The sequence below is a fragment of the Rhinolophus hipposideros genome (genome assembly GCF_964194185.1).
Source record: "Rhinolophus hipposideros genome assembly, chromosome: 8".
In the NCBI taxonomy this organism is placed as follows: domain Eukaryota; kingdom Metazoa; phylum Chordata; class Mammalia; order Chiroptera; family Rhinolophidae; genus Rhinolophus; species Rhinolophus hipposideros.
In genome coordinates, this window is record NC_138054.1 from 32,137,548 (window position 1) to 32,158,094 (window position 20,547).

The window sequence follows — 20,547 nt, forward strand, 5'->3', positions numbered from 1 at the left end:
CCGCCGCCCGGGGGCGGTGTGGAAGGCGTGCGGGCTGCCGGACCCTCGGAAGGCGCTTCTCCGCAGCCCTACCTCCGGGCAGACACCCGGGAGGCGGGGCGGGGCGGGACGCACGCGCCCCGCACCCAAGCCGCGAGCGCCGGAGCCTCGGGCGGGCTCCCGCGGCGGAGGCAGGTGCGGCCGTGCCACCTCTGGCCTCGGTTCCTGCGGCATCGTCATGCCTCTCGGCGCGGAGGCGCTGGACCTGCCAGTGTGGAAGCGAGCGTCAGACCTGTCCTGGGGGCCCCGCCGCAGGTTAGTACCCCACGGGGGCGCGGCGCCGTCTACTGGGCGCGCCAGGAGCCCCCTTCCATCGCACTGTCCGTCTCGGGGACCCTGCCGCCGCCCCCTCCCCGGGCTGCTTTCCTCCTGGGGTCCCCCCGCCTCCGCACCTCCGCTCCATGTCCCACCGCCCCCGCCTAGATCCGCTTCGAGGCCTCCCGCCTCCCGCGGCTCCGAGAGGCCAGCTTGCGACACGTGGAAAAAGTCTCCCAGGAACCTGGGGCGGGAGACGACGAGGCGGAGCTGGTGACTCGGAGGCGGGGCGGGAACGCCTGGCCACGCGCCGCGTTTCGTGCGGCGGGCACAGATTCGCCCTGCAGCCCGGCTGCAGACTCCATCAAGCGGTGCCCGCCGCCCCCGGGCCGCCCGTCCCGTCTGCCTTCCGGCTGGGGTCTGCGTGCACCGCGCGGCTGGCAGAAAGGGTAAGAGAGGAGGGACACGAGAAGGTAGCCCGCCTGGAAGGGCTCCAGGACTTCAGGGAGGCTGTCCCCGCAAGGCCGGCATGCGTGTGCACGGAAGGCTTTTCCTGCTCTGAATCCCGAGAGCCCTGGAAAGTTTGGAAGACCGAGGCATGGCCTGGCAGGCGTACCCTTTTCCTCAGGCCAGGAAGCCAGAGAGAGGATCAGGTGTTTTCAGGTTAACCGTCAGGTGAGGCGCTTGAGAAATCCTCATCAAGCGGTTGGCTTTGCTGTTCTAGACTAGCACTTTCTTGCTGCCTTGGAAACGCTTATATTAACAGCTTGCAGTTAGTTCAATAAGACTGTGCTTTGACTTCCGGAACAAACAGGCCTTTTCCTCATGTGGGAGGGATAGAGTGTGGTTAACCTCAATTTCTCTGCCTTCATGAAAAGGTGTACAGTTCAACCGAATGGCGCTGCCAGGGGGCCCCACCTCTGTGGTCAAAGCTGCAACCAGCCAGCCACGCAGCTGAGCTGGGGTGATGAGTACAAACGCGCCTTGGCTCCTCTTTCCCTGCTTTCAAAACAAATATAGTGGTGGGTCGTTAAACTTTCTTAAAATAGTAGAGACTTTACTGCGTGGCGCTCTCAGTATTATAAATGGACTTAATACTAGCACGGAAAACCAGAATTCAAGAGCATTTACTTGATCTCTGGCTTATTTACTTGATCTCAGTTCTGCTTTCACTGATAAACAGGTTTGTGCTCATGTATAATATTTCTATCTTTTTTCTTGACTCCAGTATTTTGCTTAGCACATTTGCTTCAGGACTTAAAACTTTTTTTTTTTATCATCTCCAGTCAGTGTCTTCAAAAAGTTCCCATTCTGACAGCATGGGAGGACCCACAGTTGGGTGTGAACATAAATCGTTTTTGAAAGGATTCAGATTTGAAATATCTCTCTATATGCCTGGTTGGACAATACCATTGGGAAACAACGTTGAGTGTCTTGGTAAACTGCAAATGGAAGACGGGGTCAGTAAGAGAGAGGTGGGAGAGGCTCTCAGTGGGTGTCAGCATGCACAGTCTGGTATGTTATGGTAGTTGAAGGGACCAACTACCTCGTTCTCCCCAAAGCTGGAACATGGACCTCATACTTTCAGAAACTGCTCACCACCTTTGTGATGTGCTAACCAAAGAGTACAAGTCGGAGGGAATCGGGTAGCTTCCTATTGAGTCAGCAGTCCTGAGATTGTAGCCCATCTTCCCCTTCGTACTTTAAGAAGAGTCAGACTCCCACTATTGTAAATTTCCCCTTTTCCTTTCATAGGAACCTTCCATAAACCAGGTTCAGTGGCCTGGATCCTTTAAAAACAGGCACATTTCCCACACTTCCCCTGACCATTCCCATGCAGAGGCCATCAGAATAGTGTCATTTTATTTAATCTCCTGCACTTAAAAAATTGGTGAATTCCCAGGAAGTGTTTAAAGAAGCCTCATTCTTTTCTCCCAAAAAGGAGCATGTCAAAAGTGTTATTTTAAACAAAATAATACATATAAAATATCTTAATGAAGTAAGTAGACTAGAGAGACAAGTTTTGAACAGAGCTGCAGAGAAAACAGAACTGAAAGTCAGGGATGATCATATTCACATGCTAATCTCTTTGGTTAGGTCTTTAATATAAAGTGAAACCCAGGAGAAGACAATTCTTAAAACTTAGTGGAAAAACAGATGGTTTCTTCTGGCTACAATTTTCAAAGTAAAAATAGTAGCCAATGAAAACCCCTTTGGGTATGAAAGTTAAAAGTGCAATCTTCCCTGAGGCTTGACTGTTATCTTTAGCTGAGACCAGGAATCCAAGGTCTGTTCTAAAGAATGAAGTCACCCTTTAGTGAGCTCTTACATCACCTGTTACGGGCTTCGTAGGAAAAAGTAATTTTCTTTTCTTTATTAAACTACAATATTCTTTTCCATATCATGTGTTTTAAAGACTTTTTGTTTTGTTTACTTGTTTGCTTGCTTTAGCAGTCATCTGGGGTTTTTTCTTCCCATTTTCCTCAGTCTACCTGTAGCTGAGCTTTCTTCTCTGTTTTGAGCTTGGGCCCCTGCCTTTTCCCTGGTGTGACAAGACAGCTTTGGGGATATGTTGCTAATATTTCTTTACCTTCAGCTGGAGGGACTGCTTCCTTTCTTCTCCTTTTGGAGGTTGTATTTTATTATCTCCCCTTTTAATACATGTGATTTCAACCTAAAACATCTGTCAAGCTAATAACTGGTGACTAGAGGCTAAAGATTCTGGAAAATTGTCCTTGGTATAAGGACTTTCCAAAAGACCTACAATTTAAAGGTGGACTTTGAAAGGAAATTGTATCACCTATTGCAGCCAGCAGGAATTGCTAGAGATAGGTTAAATCTAAGGATTTTCCCAGCTGACACTGCCCAAAAGTAAGTTAAACTCAGTGTTTTGAGGAAAAAATATTAATTATACTTCTTTTAATTTTACATTAACCCAGGGACAGTCATCAGCATGACCCTGTTAAATTGGGGACTTACTGAAAATGTTAAAGAAAGAAAAATGGAAGAAAATGCCATAATTCCAGTTATCAGATTCAGCTTTAACTGCGTTTGGAATTCTGTATTGCTGAGAAATGAAGAATTCTGTATTACCTCCAACCCAGAGTGCTGATTCTTCAGAATGTGTTTTCAAAGGGAGTGAGGCTTGTTCAGAACAAATACTTCTAAAATGTGCAGCTCTAGTTCTGCTTTCCTACTGGCCTGAGGCTGCAAAGTGGTGATGGGAGATGATTTATGGGAACTTAGTATGGTTGTCTTTAGGGAAGTTCCTGAAAGTTGTAGCATGGTCGTCTTGTATGGGTGGTGCTAGTGGACAATGAAAAGCCCCTACAGTCTTTCTTACGGGTGCTTCTCAGGATTAGAATGACCAGTCATTTATTTTCTGAGAGCTGTGCTTGGAAGGTAACCAAGGTTTTTTTCTTGACTTTTTCCCCCCTAACTTCCCTTAATTGGGGCCCAATTACCCCAGAGTTTCATCTAATAGGATCTCTCTTTCTGTCTCTGTCTCTGTCCCCCCCCCCCCCCCGCCCCCCGCAGTCTTCCATCTGCCCTGTGGCATTCACCCTGGAGCCCACATGGTCAGTGCTGTAGAAACACTGAATTTTAGCCTCTGCATCAGGGGTGTGAAAACTTTTTTCAACGTTTTTCACCAAGGGCCATATGCAGTAAAATACACAAACAGCTGGGCCACTCACTCGAGGTGAAGTACGTATTGCCTCACCTGGTTTATTTAAGTAAGCTAAATATATTTTTGGAATTTGCTGCGGGCCAATTAACAATGGATTGTGGACCATGCGGGCCGCAGTTTTGACACCCCTGCTCTACATTGACTTTTCTCCCTTCACCTCCCATCCACTACTCACAAACTAAGGGCAGGGAGATACTTGATGACCTGATACATATCATTAGACTCTTCCTTTTTGAAATATCTTATTTCAAAAAAACAATCATTTCAAATAAGCTTTTGAAATAGCTTATTTGAACTCATATTAACTCCAGAATTCACATGTTAATTGATAAAAATCAAGAAAATATGGAAAACTTGAAGAAAATTAACATGACCTGTATAATACTACTTCACAGAGAGTACTGAGATTTTGTTTTCCTGGCTATGTGCTTCTAGACTTTTATTATGTCTACATACAGATATAAACATCGACATTTTGGAGAAATGGGCTCTCAATATATTTATATTATAATTTTTAAAAAATTTAACAATATGTCCTAGACATCTTTAAGTCAATACAAAGTTACAATGAACATTTTTGTAATCATGTTTTTGACTGGTTATTTAAACATTTGTAGTATAAATCCATAGGAGTTTGATTCCTAGATCACAGCCACTCTTCTAGAAAGTTCCCTTCAAAAAGGGATATTTCCTTCAATATAGTTTTTTCATTATTGATAAAATTTAAGATGGATTTTCACCAGTCTGATGGTTAGTTTCTTCTTGTTAATGTTTAGCAGCCTGTGAACTCTGAGGGAAGTATGAAGTCCCATTTCTGAAGCAGGGACTTCACGTCCTCCACATGTTGGATGAGCAGAATAGTCAACACTGGAGACATTAAAGTCATCATGTGATTTATCATGACAGTGATTCAAAGAGTGCCTGAGGTTTCTACATATTTGGGTCAGGATTGAAAGATTATCATGGGTTTGATTGTTCCAAGTTTGTGGGCTGGGATTCCCTAAGAAATAGATTTCATTTGTTTTCCACCAAATACAAGAATTTTTATCTAGGCCCCAAGTAATAACAGGGAGCTGAAGTACATCTCGTTTCCAGGATCGAGTTGCATTATTCCCTGAATTTTTCCACATTAGAGAGACATTGTTAGAAGTAATATTGAAGTTACTTACAGCCCATTGATGTGTGAGCTTATAACCATCTGAACTACATAGAAAAGAATGTAGTTACATATTTTTAAAGGGGCAAAACCTAAGATTCTGCCTGAACTGTTTAAATTTTCAAAATAGACAAATTATCAGTAAGAGTCCAGATTTTATTCCCTGTGGGTTGGGGGGACCTAATGAATGGATCTGGTGACAGGAAGATTATGTGTTCCATCACTATTTTTTGAGGTTTGAAAATAAAGAAGAACTTTAAATTCAGCATTATGTTCCTGTTAAGTTTTCTAAGCTTTCAGGGCTTAGGGCCAAGCGACTAATCCTGGCTCATCATGAGCATGGTTAGCTCTGAGGCATATCCAATAGTTAGTTAAATTAGCACTGTTGGATAATTGTTGGGCAGCGGGAGTGAAAAGGTGTTCAAGGGCAAATAAAGTAGACATTGCAGTAAGCAGACCTAAAAATCTGAGTATTTCATCTCAAAGTTAGACTAAAGAGCTAGGGAAAAGGAAGAATGTTTTCTCAAGAGTTTTGTTCAGGCAAAAATTAGGTTATGATAGCAATACAGTCAGTAAGAGGAGATCAAAGGGAAGACCAAGTATAAGGGTTGCTGGGTAGAGTCATATATGACCGGAGTCTTGGGAGAGCCATCTGCATAAGGTGTTGTCTGCTTTGATCCAAGAATGAAAATTCTAGTGGTGATCTTGGGTTGTTCAGAGATTTTTCAGCCTAAGATTGCCAATACGCTGAAATGACCACTCAGGTGTGGGTGTCCTTTTCAAACGAGAAACAGGAATCCATAAGTCAATATACCTTTATGTTTAGCACCACAGCATTAGTTAGTAATACCTGATATGGGCCTTTCCACTGGGGCTGGAGGGCATCTTTATGGAGGTGACATTTCCAATAGACATAATCTCTAGGTTGATATCATGATGTTGTAAATCTTTGTCTCCTGGGCATGCACTTGGGGAAGATTGCTCCATGAACTGTTAGTTAGTCTTACAGGCCCTTATAAGTTTTTACAATAGAGCAGGAGGTCTCCATTCAGCAGTACAAGTTCATACATTTTTTAATTTCATCTCGTAGGTCTACCAGTAATAGGAGATAATCTATGTTTGCCAAAGGGAGTAGATCTTAGATTGAGCAATACCAAGAGAAGAGGCTTACACCAAGGCAGATTAAAAGAATCTACCAGGTTTTCTATTTTGAGTTTTGGTTATCCTGTCAGTCTGTCCTACGAGGTCACAGGACTGGGGATGGTAAGCACAATGAAAATGTAGCAAAACTGACCAGATCTTGTAAACAGATTGTGTAATTTCCCTGTGATATGAGTTCCTTGGTTGCTGTGGAGCTCTGAGAGGATTCCCCAAGTAGGGGAAAATCTTTTCTGGGAGTATTTTACTTACTGCTGAGGCTGTGGATCTGTGGCCTGGGAATGCATCGACCCAATGAGAAAACATACAAATCAATATAATACATATTTGTATTCTTAAAAGTGGGCAACCGAGTAAAGTCCATTTGCCAATCCTCAAAGGGTCCTAAAGGCAAAGGAAAATGTCCATAGATGTATCAGTGAGTTTTCCAGGGTTGTGCTTTAGGCAGATTTGGTATTTTTTTATATACCTAGGTAGCTATCTTTGGAGATGGATTCTAGTAGTTTTGTTTTCTCCATAAAACCATTTTTTGTCAGTGTTCCAGTGGTTTAAGTAATGTACATATTGTAATATATGATATATGCAAACAGGGAGGAGTGGCCAGTTGTTTGGACCTACTCATAAGTTTCTTTTAGGGTCAAACTTACAGCCTTGTTCTAACCATTTCTTTCTTTTTTTGTTGAATAGCTAAATGCTGTGCTCCCATAATGTTATTAAATCCCATGCTTTGGCGGGTAGCATAGGTGCTTTCATTAGGGGCTGAGATGGTTTTAATGCTGCTAACTTAACAGCAGTGTCAGGCAAATGAATACCTTTATTTTCTCCATATTTGTCATTGAATGTTTATGATTGCTATGATTGCTAAAGATTTAGGTAATTGGATAGCCTCTAAGAGTTCTAAAATATAAGAACTTCTTAATCTTTTGTCCAGAAGTCAGAATCCTCTCAGTTGTAGCATACCAAAGTCATGGGCTATACCAAAGGCATGCCTGCTATCTGTATAAATGTTCACCATTTTCTCTTTCTCTAGGGAAAAGGAAGAATGTTTTCTCAAGAGTTTTGTTCAGGCAAAAATTAGGTTATGATAGCAATACAGTCAGTAAGTAAGAGGAGATCAAAGGGAAGACCAAGTATAAGGGTTGCTGGGTAGAGTCATATATGACCGGAGTCTTGGGAGAGCCATCTGCATAAGGTGTTGTCTGCTTTGATCCAAGAATGAAAATTCTAGTGGTGATCTTGGGTTGTTTAGAGATTTTTTTTCAGCCTAAGATCGCCAATACGCTGAAATGACCACTCAGGTGTCATTTGCAAGTCAGGCCAATATGCAAGTTCAAATAAATTTATAGGGCCCTGCTTGTTGAGCAGAAGTTGCCTAAGGCGTTGGACTGGCCTCAGTGGTTTCTTTTGGAGAGACAATTGCGTAGAGTGCTTGCTAGTGGCCTGTTTAATCTTTTAGGTAAGAACCATCAGTAAACCAAACTGCATTCAGCATTTTCAAGAGGTGTTACCTGAAAATCAATTCGAGGAGTTAGTAGTTGGTCTGTTAATGTCAGGCAGTCATGAGGGTTTTTGTCCGAGGGCAGAGGGAGGTGAATAGCAGGGTTCAGAGTAGTACAGTGAGCACTAGTCACATTAGTTGAAGATAACGAGAATTTCGTAGGAGGCTAGTCTACTAGCAGAGAGGAGCTGAGTATGAGAATTGAGTAAGGCTTCCACTGAATGAGGCACATAATGAGTCAGTAGAGAGCCCATTACTATTTTTCCTATATGTTGTATTAAATTGGCAGTGTCACAATAAATCTTAGACAGGGAGGGAAACCTTATGGCCACCAGATCTAATTGTCAACTATAGTATCCAGTGGTCCTATGATCGCTGCCATGTTATGGGTCAAGACATCTATGGCATTTCTCTCTTTTATGAACATAAAAGAAAAAGGGCAACTTATAATTAGGATGTTCTAAAGCAGGCTGATCATAAGGACTACCTTTTATTTCACTGAAGTCTTTCTGGGGTTCCTCTGTTCATGTGAGGGGCTCTGTCTGGTCAGCTTTGAGAAGAGAGTAGAAAGTTAGAGCCATGATAGAAAAATTAGGAATCCAGTTCTACAATATCTGGCCAAACCTAGGAATCCCCTGAGTTGCCTTTTAGTTTTGGGAATAGGAAACATTAAAATGTCCTAGATCCTCTTGAAATCCAAGGAGAGATCTTTGTCAGGTACAGTCATGTATTGCTTAATGACAGGGATACATTCTGAGAAATGCATCGTTAGGTGATTTTGTCACTGTGCGAGCATCATAGGGTACACTTACATAAACCTAGATGTTATAGCTGACTACGTACCTTGGCTACATGGTATAACTATTATTGCTCCTAGGTTACCAGCCTGTACAGCATGTTAGTGTATGAACAAACACGAGATTAAATCAAGCACAAGAGCAAATAATACAATCAAGAGACACTAAATCCAAGATGTAGAGCGTGCTACGGGCACACACAGCATACTGTTTTACAGCAAACTTTTTGATTGTGCAGGTAGACTAGTTTGGGGATTTCAAAAGAAACCCAAAGTGGCCATTTTAACTGTAAATCATCCTGAGTAATTATGGTTCCAATGAGACAGAAAGCTGCAGGATGAGGGCCCATAATTTTTGTACATAAATACTGCAGGAGTTCCAACGGTGGCTGTTCAGCAGCCATTCCCTTAGAAAGTGAACTTCTCATTTCCAAAAGAGTAATTACTCACCAAATGGGCGTTCGAAGTCTCATAGACAGAAAGCCGGCAAAAGAGGACTCTCAAATAGGGCCTGAACCTCAACCAAGGCAGGAGGTTTGGGTCTTGGAGGACTTACCATAATGTTCTGCAACCACCGGGGAGACAAAAGAGTGCAATGGACCCTTGTACCTAGTCTTATTCGAATCCGTGGAGGCAATGAAAGAGGACACAGTCACGCAGGATCCCACTTCTGATACTGTAATGTCAATCAATTTGACTAAGAACTGCAAGGCAAACAAAAGCTTTATTTGGGAGTCTTTCTTAGGAATCGCAATCTTGAACGCATAGATTTGGATAGAAATCCAACTCTGTTCCAATGGATAAACAAAGGGACAGAGTTTATAAAGATAGAAAAATGAGGGAGGTCTATTAGCTCAGCTTCCTAGAGACCTCCCAGCTCCATTTTAAATTGCTCTCTTGACAGTATCAATTTCATTTTGTTGTTTTTCTTTTTCCAGTTACTTCCTCCACCTCCCCGCCAAAGATAAATTTTATCTAGCATTTTATTTCCCTCTTTCTATTCCTTCCTTTCTTCCTTCCTTCTTTCCTTCTTTCCTTCCCAGCAGGAAAATTCTGAAAAACCTAGCCTATTAATTCTGGAAATAGGTCTAAAATTTTATTTATAAATAGAAAATAATTAACAACTGAATATAAGCCTTAAATGGTCTTAAAATGGTCTTTCCCTTTTGAGCTTCTTTTGAATTTGTTAGTCAAGGTAGATAACATAGATCATAAGTCAACATAAAAATATGTAGTTTAGACATTTCAGGTGAAAAGATCCCTAAGAATGACCCCCAATTTTGAATATTTTCCTAAAAATTGAGTAGCTGGAATGATTGACTGAACTTAATACAATTTATTTATTAAACTTACTATACAGACACTTCCTGTTGTAAGAAAAACAAATCTAATTCAAACTGTCTTAAGCCTCAGAGGGTATTTGTTAGCTCAAATCGAAAGTCTTGGGATAAATGGCTTTAGGCACAGCTGGATCCAGGAGCTCAAACATTGTCATTTGGCTTGGTGTCTATCTCTTAGTGTCTGTTCTTCTGTGTTAACGCCACTCTCTGGCGAGCTGTCCTATGATGGTACGATGGCTTCCGGAAACTCCAGACTCATAGCCTATTCTTTTAAGTCTACAATCTCCAAACTTTATTGGTTATGTATCGAACAGTAAAAGTTAAGCACATGTCCCCAATGTGTGCATATTTATTTATAAATTATATGCTATTACATACCAGTGTTATTCTATATATTATATTAATTATTAGAGTACAGTTTTTGTTTGTGTGATAAAGAATAAAATAGAAGCATTAATAGTTTCTATATTCCTAATGGATTGTTTTGCTCACTCCACTTTGAGGACTACTTAGTAGAAAGACCATTTCTCTCCTCTCCGTTATAATTGTCGTCCTGTGTCCACATCTCATTGATTCTTTTTGACCTAGCTTGAGTCATATGCCCATTCCTGAGTCCAGAGCCCTTGAAACTTACTAATATAAGGTGACACAGATAGCTGACTAGGCATAAACAGAGAGATGCTATTTTAACTTTTTAAAGATATTTTATATTTTGGGATCTTATAATCACTGACATGTTATCCAAACAATTGGGACATGATCCTTCTTTCAGTACAGAGTTACAGAACAAAGATTCTCTATTTTCGTAACAATTTAATTTCATTAGTCTATACTAAATTTCTGTGCTTTCACACTTGGAGTATATAAACTTATCCCACCTAGTTTTTATTAGTACTCCATGGACAGATGAGTGCTGTATATTAAAATGTAGGACTTTACAAGTCTTGCAAATAAAATCTTATTCTTACAATTTTTCAGAATGGTCATTTTGTAGAAGATGGGTAGCTATGTGGAAAGGCAAGGGATAGAGGTCCTGAATAATTTTCAGAGTTCTAAAGAGAAAAGGAGTTCACTGGCTGGAGAGAGAATTTTGCTTGTAAGCATGGGTAAAGCATATGAATGGAAGGTATTCTTTAGGAGCTTTCTGATGAATAGGCTGTTCTGTGCATTTAAAAATCGATCTTCTGCAGCAGAAATGCAATGGCTCATCTTGATTCTGAGGTGAAAGAAGAATGCCTGAGGGAAGACCTGAAGTTTTACTTCATGAACCCTTGTGAAAAATATCGAGCCAGACACCAGATTCCATGGAAACTGGGTTTGCAGATTTTGAAAATAGTCATGGTCACCACACAGGTAATTTGTATTATGAGTTTGTTTGTTTGTTTTCCTTAGCCCAAGATGAAAGTGTTTTTACATGTTCTGCCACTTGACTTTTGTTCTGAGAAGTCCACATTCAAGTTCATAAAGCTGTACAATTATGTTGACTCTGGAGGGCAGATGGTAGGTTAAAGTTCATTTTAGGTGACAACTTTGTTTTAGTAAGGGATTGTGAGGTCCTGTCTCCACAGGTTCTTTAATTATAGGTAAAACGTAGATCTATTTGGGTGTGGGGGGTTCTATATCCGAATGAGGCACATCAGCTGGTAAAAGCTGCTTAGTCCAAAGTGATTTGTGTTCTTGAATTCTCTCATCTTTATCCAAATACATCTTACTTAATACTTTTTTGAAATTTGCATTTTTGACTGTTTTAACTTTAAAGACTAACAAAATGCTAAGTTTCCCTTTCCTCAGTAGCTAAGTGCTCTAAGTAAATACTACACCCCTGGAACTATAAGGCGCATACAAAGGCTACATTGAGATGTTTGTTTAAGTCCATATTGTTAAGCATTTTATCGCCAGTATTACAACGGCCATCAGTGTTGCATTTAGTTTTTGGGGCTGTGGTAAGGAGTCGTTTTTAGGGAGGTGTCTCTCTAGGTAAGTACATTTGAAACATGGGTTCTTTTGGAAACAGTACTGATTTGAGGTATTTGGCTCCACTGGCAAATAATCATTTCTGTTATCAATGCAAAAATGTCTTTATAGATGCTATTTCTTGAACACAAAAATAAATCCCTTTCTAAAAATACATCCATATAGTTTTAGAAGGGAGAGAAGCTTTCTGCCATAACTGAAGTCACATCTTTCTTCTGCATTCATGAAGAGGCCTTTTCATTGTATCACATGCTGTACTGTACCAGCTTATCAAGTGTTCGAGTACTAAAGTTACTTAAAAAAAAAACACAAACAAACAACAACAACAAGGTTGAGATAGAGGGCCACTGTTAAATGTATATTCTTGGCTTTCTTCTTTTTAAATTTTTTTCATTTTAATTCTTGGTTTTGAAGTTTTAATTTTGGCAACCTATAAAGTAGGCATATGATTAGTAATTGCTTGGAGGGAGGACAGATGTTTCCTTTTGTCATTTGGTTAACTTTGTCCCCTACTTCTCTTTCCAAACTAGCTTACATTTCAATTTGTAAATCTATTACTATTACTCAAATTCTAACTTACCAAAGCATGAAACATCATCACCATCTTTGACTTACCTTCTTTGTCTTTTTTTTCTCCCTCCCTCCCCCAACTCCAGTTCAAGCCGTTGTTTCCCATGCTGGTATTATGAGGCTTGCGCTCCCCTCGGCTGAGGCAGTCGGTCTCCGGTCATCAGTTGGCCGCTCACAATCGGTTGGCTCTCGCCCACCCTGGCAGCACACGGTAGCCCAGCTTGAGGGAGAGCCATTGTTCACAGTCTTAGCTGTAGAGAGCGCAGCTCACTGGCCCATGTGGGAATGGAACCTGCGACCTCCGTGTTAGGAGCACAGCACTCCAACCGCCTGAGCCACCAGGCCGGCCCCCACCTTCTTTGTCTTGATATCTACTAAATAATATGGATTCTTCCTTCAAAACCGCATCTGTTTATGTTTTTGCCATACTCACAATCCAAAATATGTATGAAGCACCTCATATGCTATGCTTCCTGTTGATCATGCAGCTGTGGATATGTTGCTGCTGTGGAGAGCTAACATGTTGCACAGTGTTTACAATGTGCCAGGCACTGTACGTGCTCTGTGTACGTTAACTCATTTAATCCTCACGGCAAATCTGAAGTAGGTTCAGTTATTACCCCCTTTCATGGATGAGGAAACTGGGCCCAACAAAGTTAAATAATTTGCTTCTGGCCATTCAGTTCATAAGTGGCAGAGCTAGAATTTGAGCCCCAGCGGTGTGGCCCTGAAGTCTGCACTCTTCTTCTCAGGTTGTCTCTAGATACACGTCCTCAGAGTTTGAGGTCTAGGAATACAGATAAGTTAACTGGGCTTCATCTCATGCCTCCCTTGCTTATCTTCGTACATGCCAGTCCATTCAATATTAATATCAGATTAATTTTTCTTAGAGTGGCTTCATTGTGTCACTCTCCTGCTCAGAAACTTCTGTAGAGCCTTATTTCCCACAGAAGGAACTCTCAACTTTATAGCCTGACATTCACAGATTTCCATAGTCTCCTTCAATTTGCCTTCCCAATGGGTTTTCACCTATTTCCTCTCTCAAACCCAGCCAGATGGACTCACCCAATGGTTCCTGCTCTGTTTGTTCCTCCAAGCCCAGAGTGATTCTTTTTCCTCCCCCCTCTTGCAGGTGCTATTTGAAATCTGTCTCTCCCACCAGCTTTGCCTGACCACTCAGCATGTTGCTTTTCCTTAGCATACTAGTACTCCTGTGTCCACATCACTAATTTCACTTTTAATAGAATATTTCTGGGAATTGATAATTTACTTTTTGTATGGGTACCCTGTCTCCCCTAACAAAATTGGAGGGGTTAAACTTTTGTTCCCTTGTAGGATCATTCTAACAAGATTTGCTACTTGGGTGATATCTAATTGGAACAGATTTCTTGAATACCTTTCCTTCTTTTAAATCCCACTTTTCCCTCCTCCTTTTTTTTGTGTATCTCTTTTAGCACTCCATCCTCAAGTCTAATGGGATGGGTGGCATTTTATCAGGGTTGATGAGAAGGAAATGGTTTTTTAGACATTCCTACTCTGCATTCTGTAGGAATGTATAATCTTGAGAGAGGTGTCTATATTCTTTTGCTAGTTTTACTCTTTCCCTCCCATATTCTTTGTACATTATTAAAGTGGTATCTTGTTTTTACCTGGTACAGAATATTTTCTCCTACATTGATTGATTTCATAATCAGGTCTTAAATTCACAATCTTTGCCAGGCTGCACTTAATTCTGTAATTATTTTTCTGTCTTATAGTCTCAGCAAATCTTAAGATCTAGTTAGTGGGACTAAGATACATTTTTTTCTTTCAATTCTTTTTTACAAATAAAATGATTTGACCAATCCCATCATCTCCTTACTCTTGCTCTGGAGGAAGTATTTGGATCTGCCATAGCAGGAAGGAGACTTCCAAGTCTCTTCTTCAGGGTTTCTCACCTCTACTGGGAGATAATTTGAAAACCTCAACCCTTACCTGATGCTAGGTTATACGTGTGGAATTTGGCTTGTTCTATGAACAAAGTAATGTCTTGTTCCTGGTGCCAGGTAGGGGTGGTTCCAAGCAGAGCTTATACCTCCAGTTACCTCATTTCCCAAGTGGAGTTGATGAGCTTTGAATTTAAATAAGACAGTGGCTTAAAATGTCAGCAAATCGTATGCCACTTTCTTGATCAAGTTATCCATTCGCCATTCAGAAATTTTTTGTTCTGTAGCTTAACTTGAGCATGGGGGGAATGGGTTTCCTATCTCTGCTTCTAGAGTTAAGTTGGCAGCACTTCGGTTTTGAGGTAGTGAGGCCAAGTGGTGAAAAGAACGCACAGGTGAGTCACACAGACCCGTTTGGATACTTACACTAATACTTTCTAGCCGTTCCAACCTGGTTGAGTTACTTGAGTTTAGTTTGCACATGTACGACTATAAAATGGGATTACATTCATCAACAGGTTCAGTATTTGACTCTGACATTGTGATGGGTACTATTGCAGTTCCTGAATGTGTACTAGTGGGGCAAAAAGAAAAAAAAAATCCTGTTTTTATGGAGCCCAGTGTCATATCTCCCTCATAGGATGTTGGGGAATTAAATGAAAAACAAAAATTACAAATTTTAAGCACAGTGCCTGGCACACAACAGATAAGAGTTGTTCTTCAACATCAGGCAGTATTGACCTTGCCCACCTTGTATCCCAGTGTGGCAAAGAATAGGCACTCAGAGAACTCTGCTTGAAGAACTTAATTCCTGTGTGTGTACCAGTTTTCATTTGCGTGTCAGTATTTTAAACAAAACCTTGAAACAATCTTGTGTGTTTTGGTTCCCTCGTTTCCTTTTTTAGCTTTTCAAAAGCAACAGGATCTTTTCTGGCATCCCCTGCAGCACCGCTGCCAGACATCACATACTTGGAAGAACCTTTAGCTTTCTGTTGCTTAATTTGCAGCACAGGTTGGATGATGTGGGACTTCTTATCTGATACATTTTTTTTAAAAAGCTGGGTTTTAGCAATTGCTCAATCCTTTGAGTTGGTATTTGAGGAATGTGACCTGGCGAAGCTCAGATGCTAATGACTACATACATTCTCAAACAATAGTTGCAATTCTGGAAAAATAGCACCTAAATTCTTTTCTACAGGAAGAACCCAGAAGACAGTTTTTTCTCCAGAGGGAAATTGTGTAGCATAGTAAAAGTGACTTTGGAATAAGATTTGGCTTTCATTCTAGTTTGGTGACTTAGGGCAATTTAATGAGGCTAAGTCTCAGTTTCTACATAGGTAAAATGGGGCTAAACAGTAGTAATATTTTCATTGGGTTGTTATGTTAATAAATGAGAGAATGAATGTAAAGTAGTTAGCATAGCACCTGGAGTATAATGGTAGCTATTGTTTTTCATTATTCAACCTTTAAAAAAGTCAGAAAAAATTTAAAGGCTGAAAAATGTTTTTTAAATATGTAAGTTTGCATAAGCCCATTAACGTTTGTTTCATCTGAAAGGTTCAGTAGTTGATGTCTTATTTTGTGCCTTGCAGTGTGTATCATATTGAACCATGGAATGACAGCAAATAACAGAAATGTCAAGTTCATCTAGTCAAAATCGCTAATTTCACACATGATGAAACAGAGTCCCAAATTGTTCTGGTGGCTTAGCAAAGGGAGGATTTGGGGCAAATTTTCTAGTCTCTTATTGTCTTGTTAAAGCATATGAGAAGATAAAGTGGGGAGATGAGGAAAGGTGTGTGGGATAGGGTTTATAGAGGTTTGACTTCTCTTCCACCGCTGTGTGTGTGTGTGTGTGAGAGAGAGAGAGAGAAAGAGAGAGAGAGAGAGAGAGAGAGAGAGAGAGAGAGAGAGAGAGAGAGAGAATGAAAGAGGAGAGACTGTTTGCATGTGTGTGAAAGTGTATGTGAGAAAGTGTATGAGTGTGTGAGTGAGCATGTAAGTATGCTTGTGAGCGTGAGTGAAAGTGTGTGTGGGAGAGTGTGTGAGAAAAGAGAGGTAGTTTGTATGTGTAGCTATATGTGTAATTCCCTGCGTTTTTTAAAGTAAACCGTCAGTGCCTATTCATTTCCCACACTTATTGGATACCAAGAAGAAAACTTTGGGGCAGAAGGAGTACTTTCAGTTCTGATGAAGACAGGCCTTGGTGCTAGGATACAGTCTAAGAGAGAACAAGCAGTTTTATCACGAGAAGCTGACAATGAATGGGTTTGACATCACAGAGGTAAAGCGAGCCCCACTATGCGTTCTGGTGCTTTGGTGCTGGAGATCTCAGGGAAACTCTTAGGTGTAAATGTAGAAGAGTTCTTGCAGAACTGGAGGAATTGAACTCCTTTGACAACTGTCTCCTCTTAGCTGGAATAAGTATATATAGGCTACTCTTAAAGAATGTTCTTAAAGGCCACATGCAAAACATAGTTGTGATTTTAAAAAATACTTATAACTTCTGAAGGTTAATGATACATGAATTATTGCTTTACACCAATCTTTGAAACAATTCATTTGAAGTCCAAATATTTTAAAAAAATGGATACAGACTTAACTAATTTAGATTCCTGCCTCTTCTCCTTCATTAAAGGCCAGCAGGGCAGTTAGTCATCCAGAGTGGTAATTTCTTCTCATTTTATGCTATTTCCAAATGCTGATATAGCTTGATGAGTTTATTCTTTTTGGGGACTTGTATTTTGACAATAATGTGATTAGTAAAAACCAAAGCAGTGAGATGTCTCTTGCTGATGTTTCTAAGTGCGGGCTGATGATAATAAGAAAGTATTTGCCTTGCCTGACAAAGGGTAAAATTCTTATATGTCTATTTGATTTTCTTTTCTAGCTTGTTCGTTTTGGTTTAAGTAACCAGCTGGTGGTTGCTTTCAAAGAAGAAAACACTGTTGCTTTTAAGTACTTGTTTTTGAAAGGCTATTCTGGCGTAGATGAAGATAACTACAGTTGCAGTGTGTATACTCAAGAGGACGCCTATGAGAGCATCTTCTATGTAATTAATCAGGCAAGTTTTTGTTATGAATGACCTATGCTTTAAGAATATATTGATACTTGATCTTATTGTCTTAGCAAAAAAAGTTATACATACCTTAAAATAGTCTAATTAAAATTTGCATAGTCTGCCAAAAATGTTTATTGCTGTTTCTGTGGCTACATATCCACACCAACAGGTTTTGAATATTTAAATTTTTTTGTTTTTTAGATTTACATTTTCTATTGATCCCTTCACACCCACTACTTTTGGGAGATTACTTCACCCCAGATCAAATAGCCAAGAGTAGATTTATAATCTTGGAAGATTTGATGGATGTGATACCAAATCTAAGATTCTAGAGACTCAATTTTGATGTCTTAGCATTAATAAGTCTAGCTGAATCTTAAGAATATGGAGTAGAATATGATATCGTTTTATGTAGGCAGGTATTAAGAAACCAGATTGGTAGGACCAAAGAAAGCCTTTAGTGGAGAGAAATTATTATTCTTTTTTTTTCATTCATTCATTCATTCAGTAAATATTTGGGTATCTAGCATATGCCAGGTACTGTTCTAGACATTGTGGATACAACGTGAATAAAACAGACAAAAACCCTGTCCTTATAGAATTTAATTCTATAGGGGAGGGCCAGACAAATGAAAAGAAATGAATTGTATAGTACTGAATGCTAGCTCCCTGAAAACACCACCAAAAAACATGTTGATAATCAACGCTGAGTTTATTCCTTATAGCAGTGAAGGGAGCTGCTGCCTTGACCATTCTCAGTTGTGCCTTGGATGAAGAGGACAAAGTTCAGAAATAGATTTTGAGGTCTGATTTAGAGGGTGGGGGACATTTCAATGTGTGTGTGTGGGGGTGCTAGGTTAGAACTGGGTAAAGATCATGATAGAATGAATACTTAAGGATTGATGGACACAGCCAGGTGAGTGTTGGGGGCTGGTTTCAAAGAGTCTGGAGGTTATTAGACTAAATCTTCAAATTGATTGTTTAAATGATTTTTTTGGATGCTCCTGAAGTAAACAATACAATTATTTGCAACTTTTATGTTCCTGGGCAAAAGTTTCCTGGAATAATAAAGTCATATTAATGAAGACGGGAGTTGTTAGTGCAGATGGGTAATTGGTAAAATCATGTTCTTGTAAGCTGTGGGGTGTGGAAGGCTTGGATCTTCAGTGGTATGTCACAAAGTGATAACTGCTGTGGAATAAAGCAGGGGAGGTGGGGATGGGGAGTGCCTGGTGGTGCCTGTGAGCTGGTGATGTGTTTGCAGTTTTCATTGCATGGTAAGGTGATATTTGAGTCACTGAGGTGGTGATATTTGAGTCAAGACCTGAAGCAGTGAACCTAGCAGATGGAAAACCTGGGGTTCTAAGCAAAGGGGACGGCAAAGGCCCCAGGCAGGAGTGTGCCTGAGGAGCTGCAGGAGCTGCCTGGAGGCCAGTGTGGCTTTGGGAGGTGGGGGTGGAACCAAAGGTCAGTCCTCTGCTGTGAGGTCAGAGAAGTACCTAGTCAGGACCTGAGCTTTGGCTCCGAGTGAAGTGGGAGCGTCTGTCAACATGTTCACTTTAGTTTTGAATTCTGTGAGGCGGTGTGTTTATGCCCAACCTGAGAAAATTACCTTGTGGTATTTTACATTGAGAGATATGATATAAACAAGTAAAAAATAGCTAAAATATATTTTGTATGCTACAACTACTGATGAAACTCTTGGAAGCTCCTAAGTGTTTTTATTTAACTATTTTTAATAGTATCATCGTCTAAAGAACATATCCCTGGGGACCGTAGGTTATGGAGAAAATGAAGATAATAAAATTGGCTTAAAAATCTGTAAGCAGTATTACAAGAAAGGGACCATGTTTCCTGCTAATGAGACACTGAATATTGACAGCGACATTGAAACAGGTAATGCAGTGATCATTTCATTGTATTCCTTTATTTTCTGTGGTAAGAACAAAAGTGCCCACGTGTGATGGCAACCCAGATGGAACAACTTTGCTTTTGTGACTGCTAACCTATTCGAGGCTGTCACTTTAACATTTGCCTGCAAAGGGCTTTGGCTCAGGAAACTGCGGGTCTATGGGTCTACGGTGATAGGACCAGGCATTGGTGGATCTCTCTGGTGAAACTCAATATTGTTGGTTTTGGGGTAAATGCCCAGGTGTTTCCTGTTTGTTTAGGTTTTTCTCTCCTCCATGAGGCGGCAATTAGGCTTTTTGAAAAAAGTGAGTCTGTATTTATTAAATGAAGTAACGTGTGTGAAAATGCTTTGTACTCGTGCTTTTATTATTTGCAAAATAAATTAATGCTCTTCAAAAGAAAATTGAGATTAACAACTCATTTTCTCTTTTAGGATATCACTTAACATCTAATCAAGCAGAATTGTTTTGTCCCATTCTGATAAGAATTTAAAAGCATGCCTTGCAGAAATGCAAAGTGTTTGACTTAAGGCTCTGGGGGTTTTGTCATTCATTCAACAGACCTCTGATATACCCCTCCCCTACATTCCCAAGGCACTTCCTGTTTTATGTACATAAAAGCTGGTATGTACCAGCATGGTCCATAAGCTTACAATGGAGCTGAAAAATTCCTGTTGCCTAGTGATGTCATAGTGCACTCATCACACAAATACTTACCATTGTTGCCTACAGTATTTAGTACAGTAACATGCTGTACAGGTTTGTAGCCTAGGAGCTGTAGGGGAGCAGAATTTGTTACCCCAAAATTTGTCTATTTGGCATAAGGATTATTTTGCTGATTGATTGAAAAACAGCAGACATGGTAGAAGCTCTGAAAACCAAGTAGAAGTCACCCTTTGTAAAAGACATTTAGATTTATACGGGACATCTCCATTTGTACAGGTGTCTCCCTAGCTGTACCAGGAAGAGGGGGATGACCCTGTGTCTAGAGACTCATCCATGTACAAGACTGAGATTTAAATCTGCTTAACACCCTTACCTTTGTTTACTGTGCTTTTCCTGGTAACCTCCCGTAACTGACTCTCCCCGTCCACAACATCTTTTGTCTTCAGCTAAAGATGGTGGCTTCAGTTATTTTGGTGAGATATTCAGTTTTCTTGGGTCTCTATTTAGGAAG

General features: G+C 40.5%; 1 protein-coding gene across 5 annotated transcripts in view; it reads left to right on the forward strand.

Moving 5' to 3' along the window:
* Positions 1-20,547, forward strand: part of MCOLN2 (mucolipin TRP cation channel 2) — a 50,975-nt gene continuing 30,428 nt past the window's right edge. For 2 of the 5 annotated variants that reach the window (XM_081056064.1, XM_081056065.1), the window contains exons 1-4: positions 581-743; positions 11,124-11,283; positions 17,290-17,463; positions 19,203-19,356. In XM_081056064.1, the coding sequence (XP_080912190.1) occupies positions 11,131-11,283; positions 17,290-17,463; positions 19,203-19,356 (481 nt within the window). In that variant the 5' untranslated portion in view covers positions 581-743; positions 11,124-11,130. Of the gene's footprint in view, positions 295-574; positions 970-11,120; positions 11,284-17,289; positions 17,464-19,202; positions 19,357-20,547 lie in introns of those variants that run through there. The other 3 variants (XM_081056066.1, XM_081056063.1, XM_081056062.1) reach the window with 3 other exon arrangements.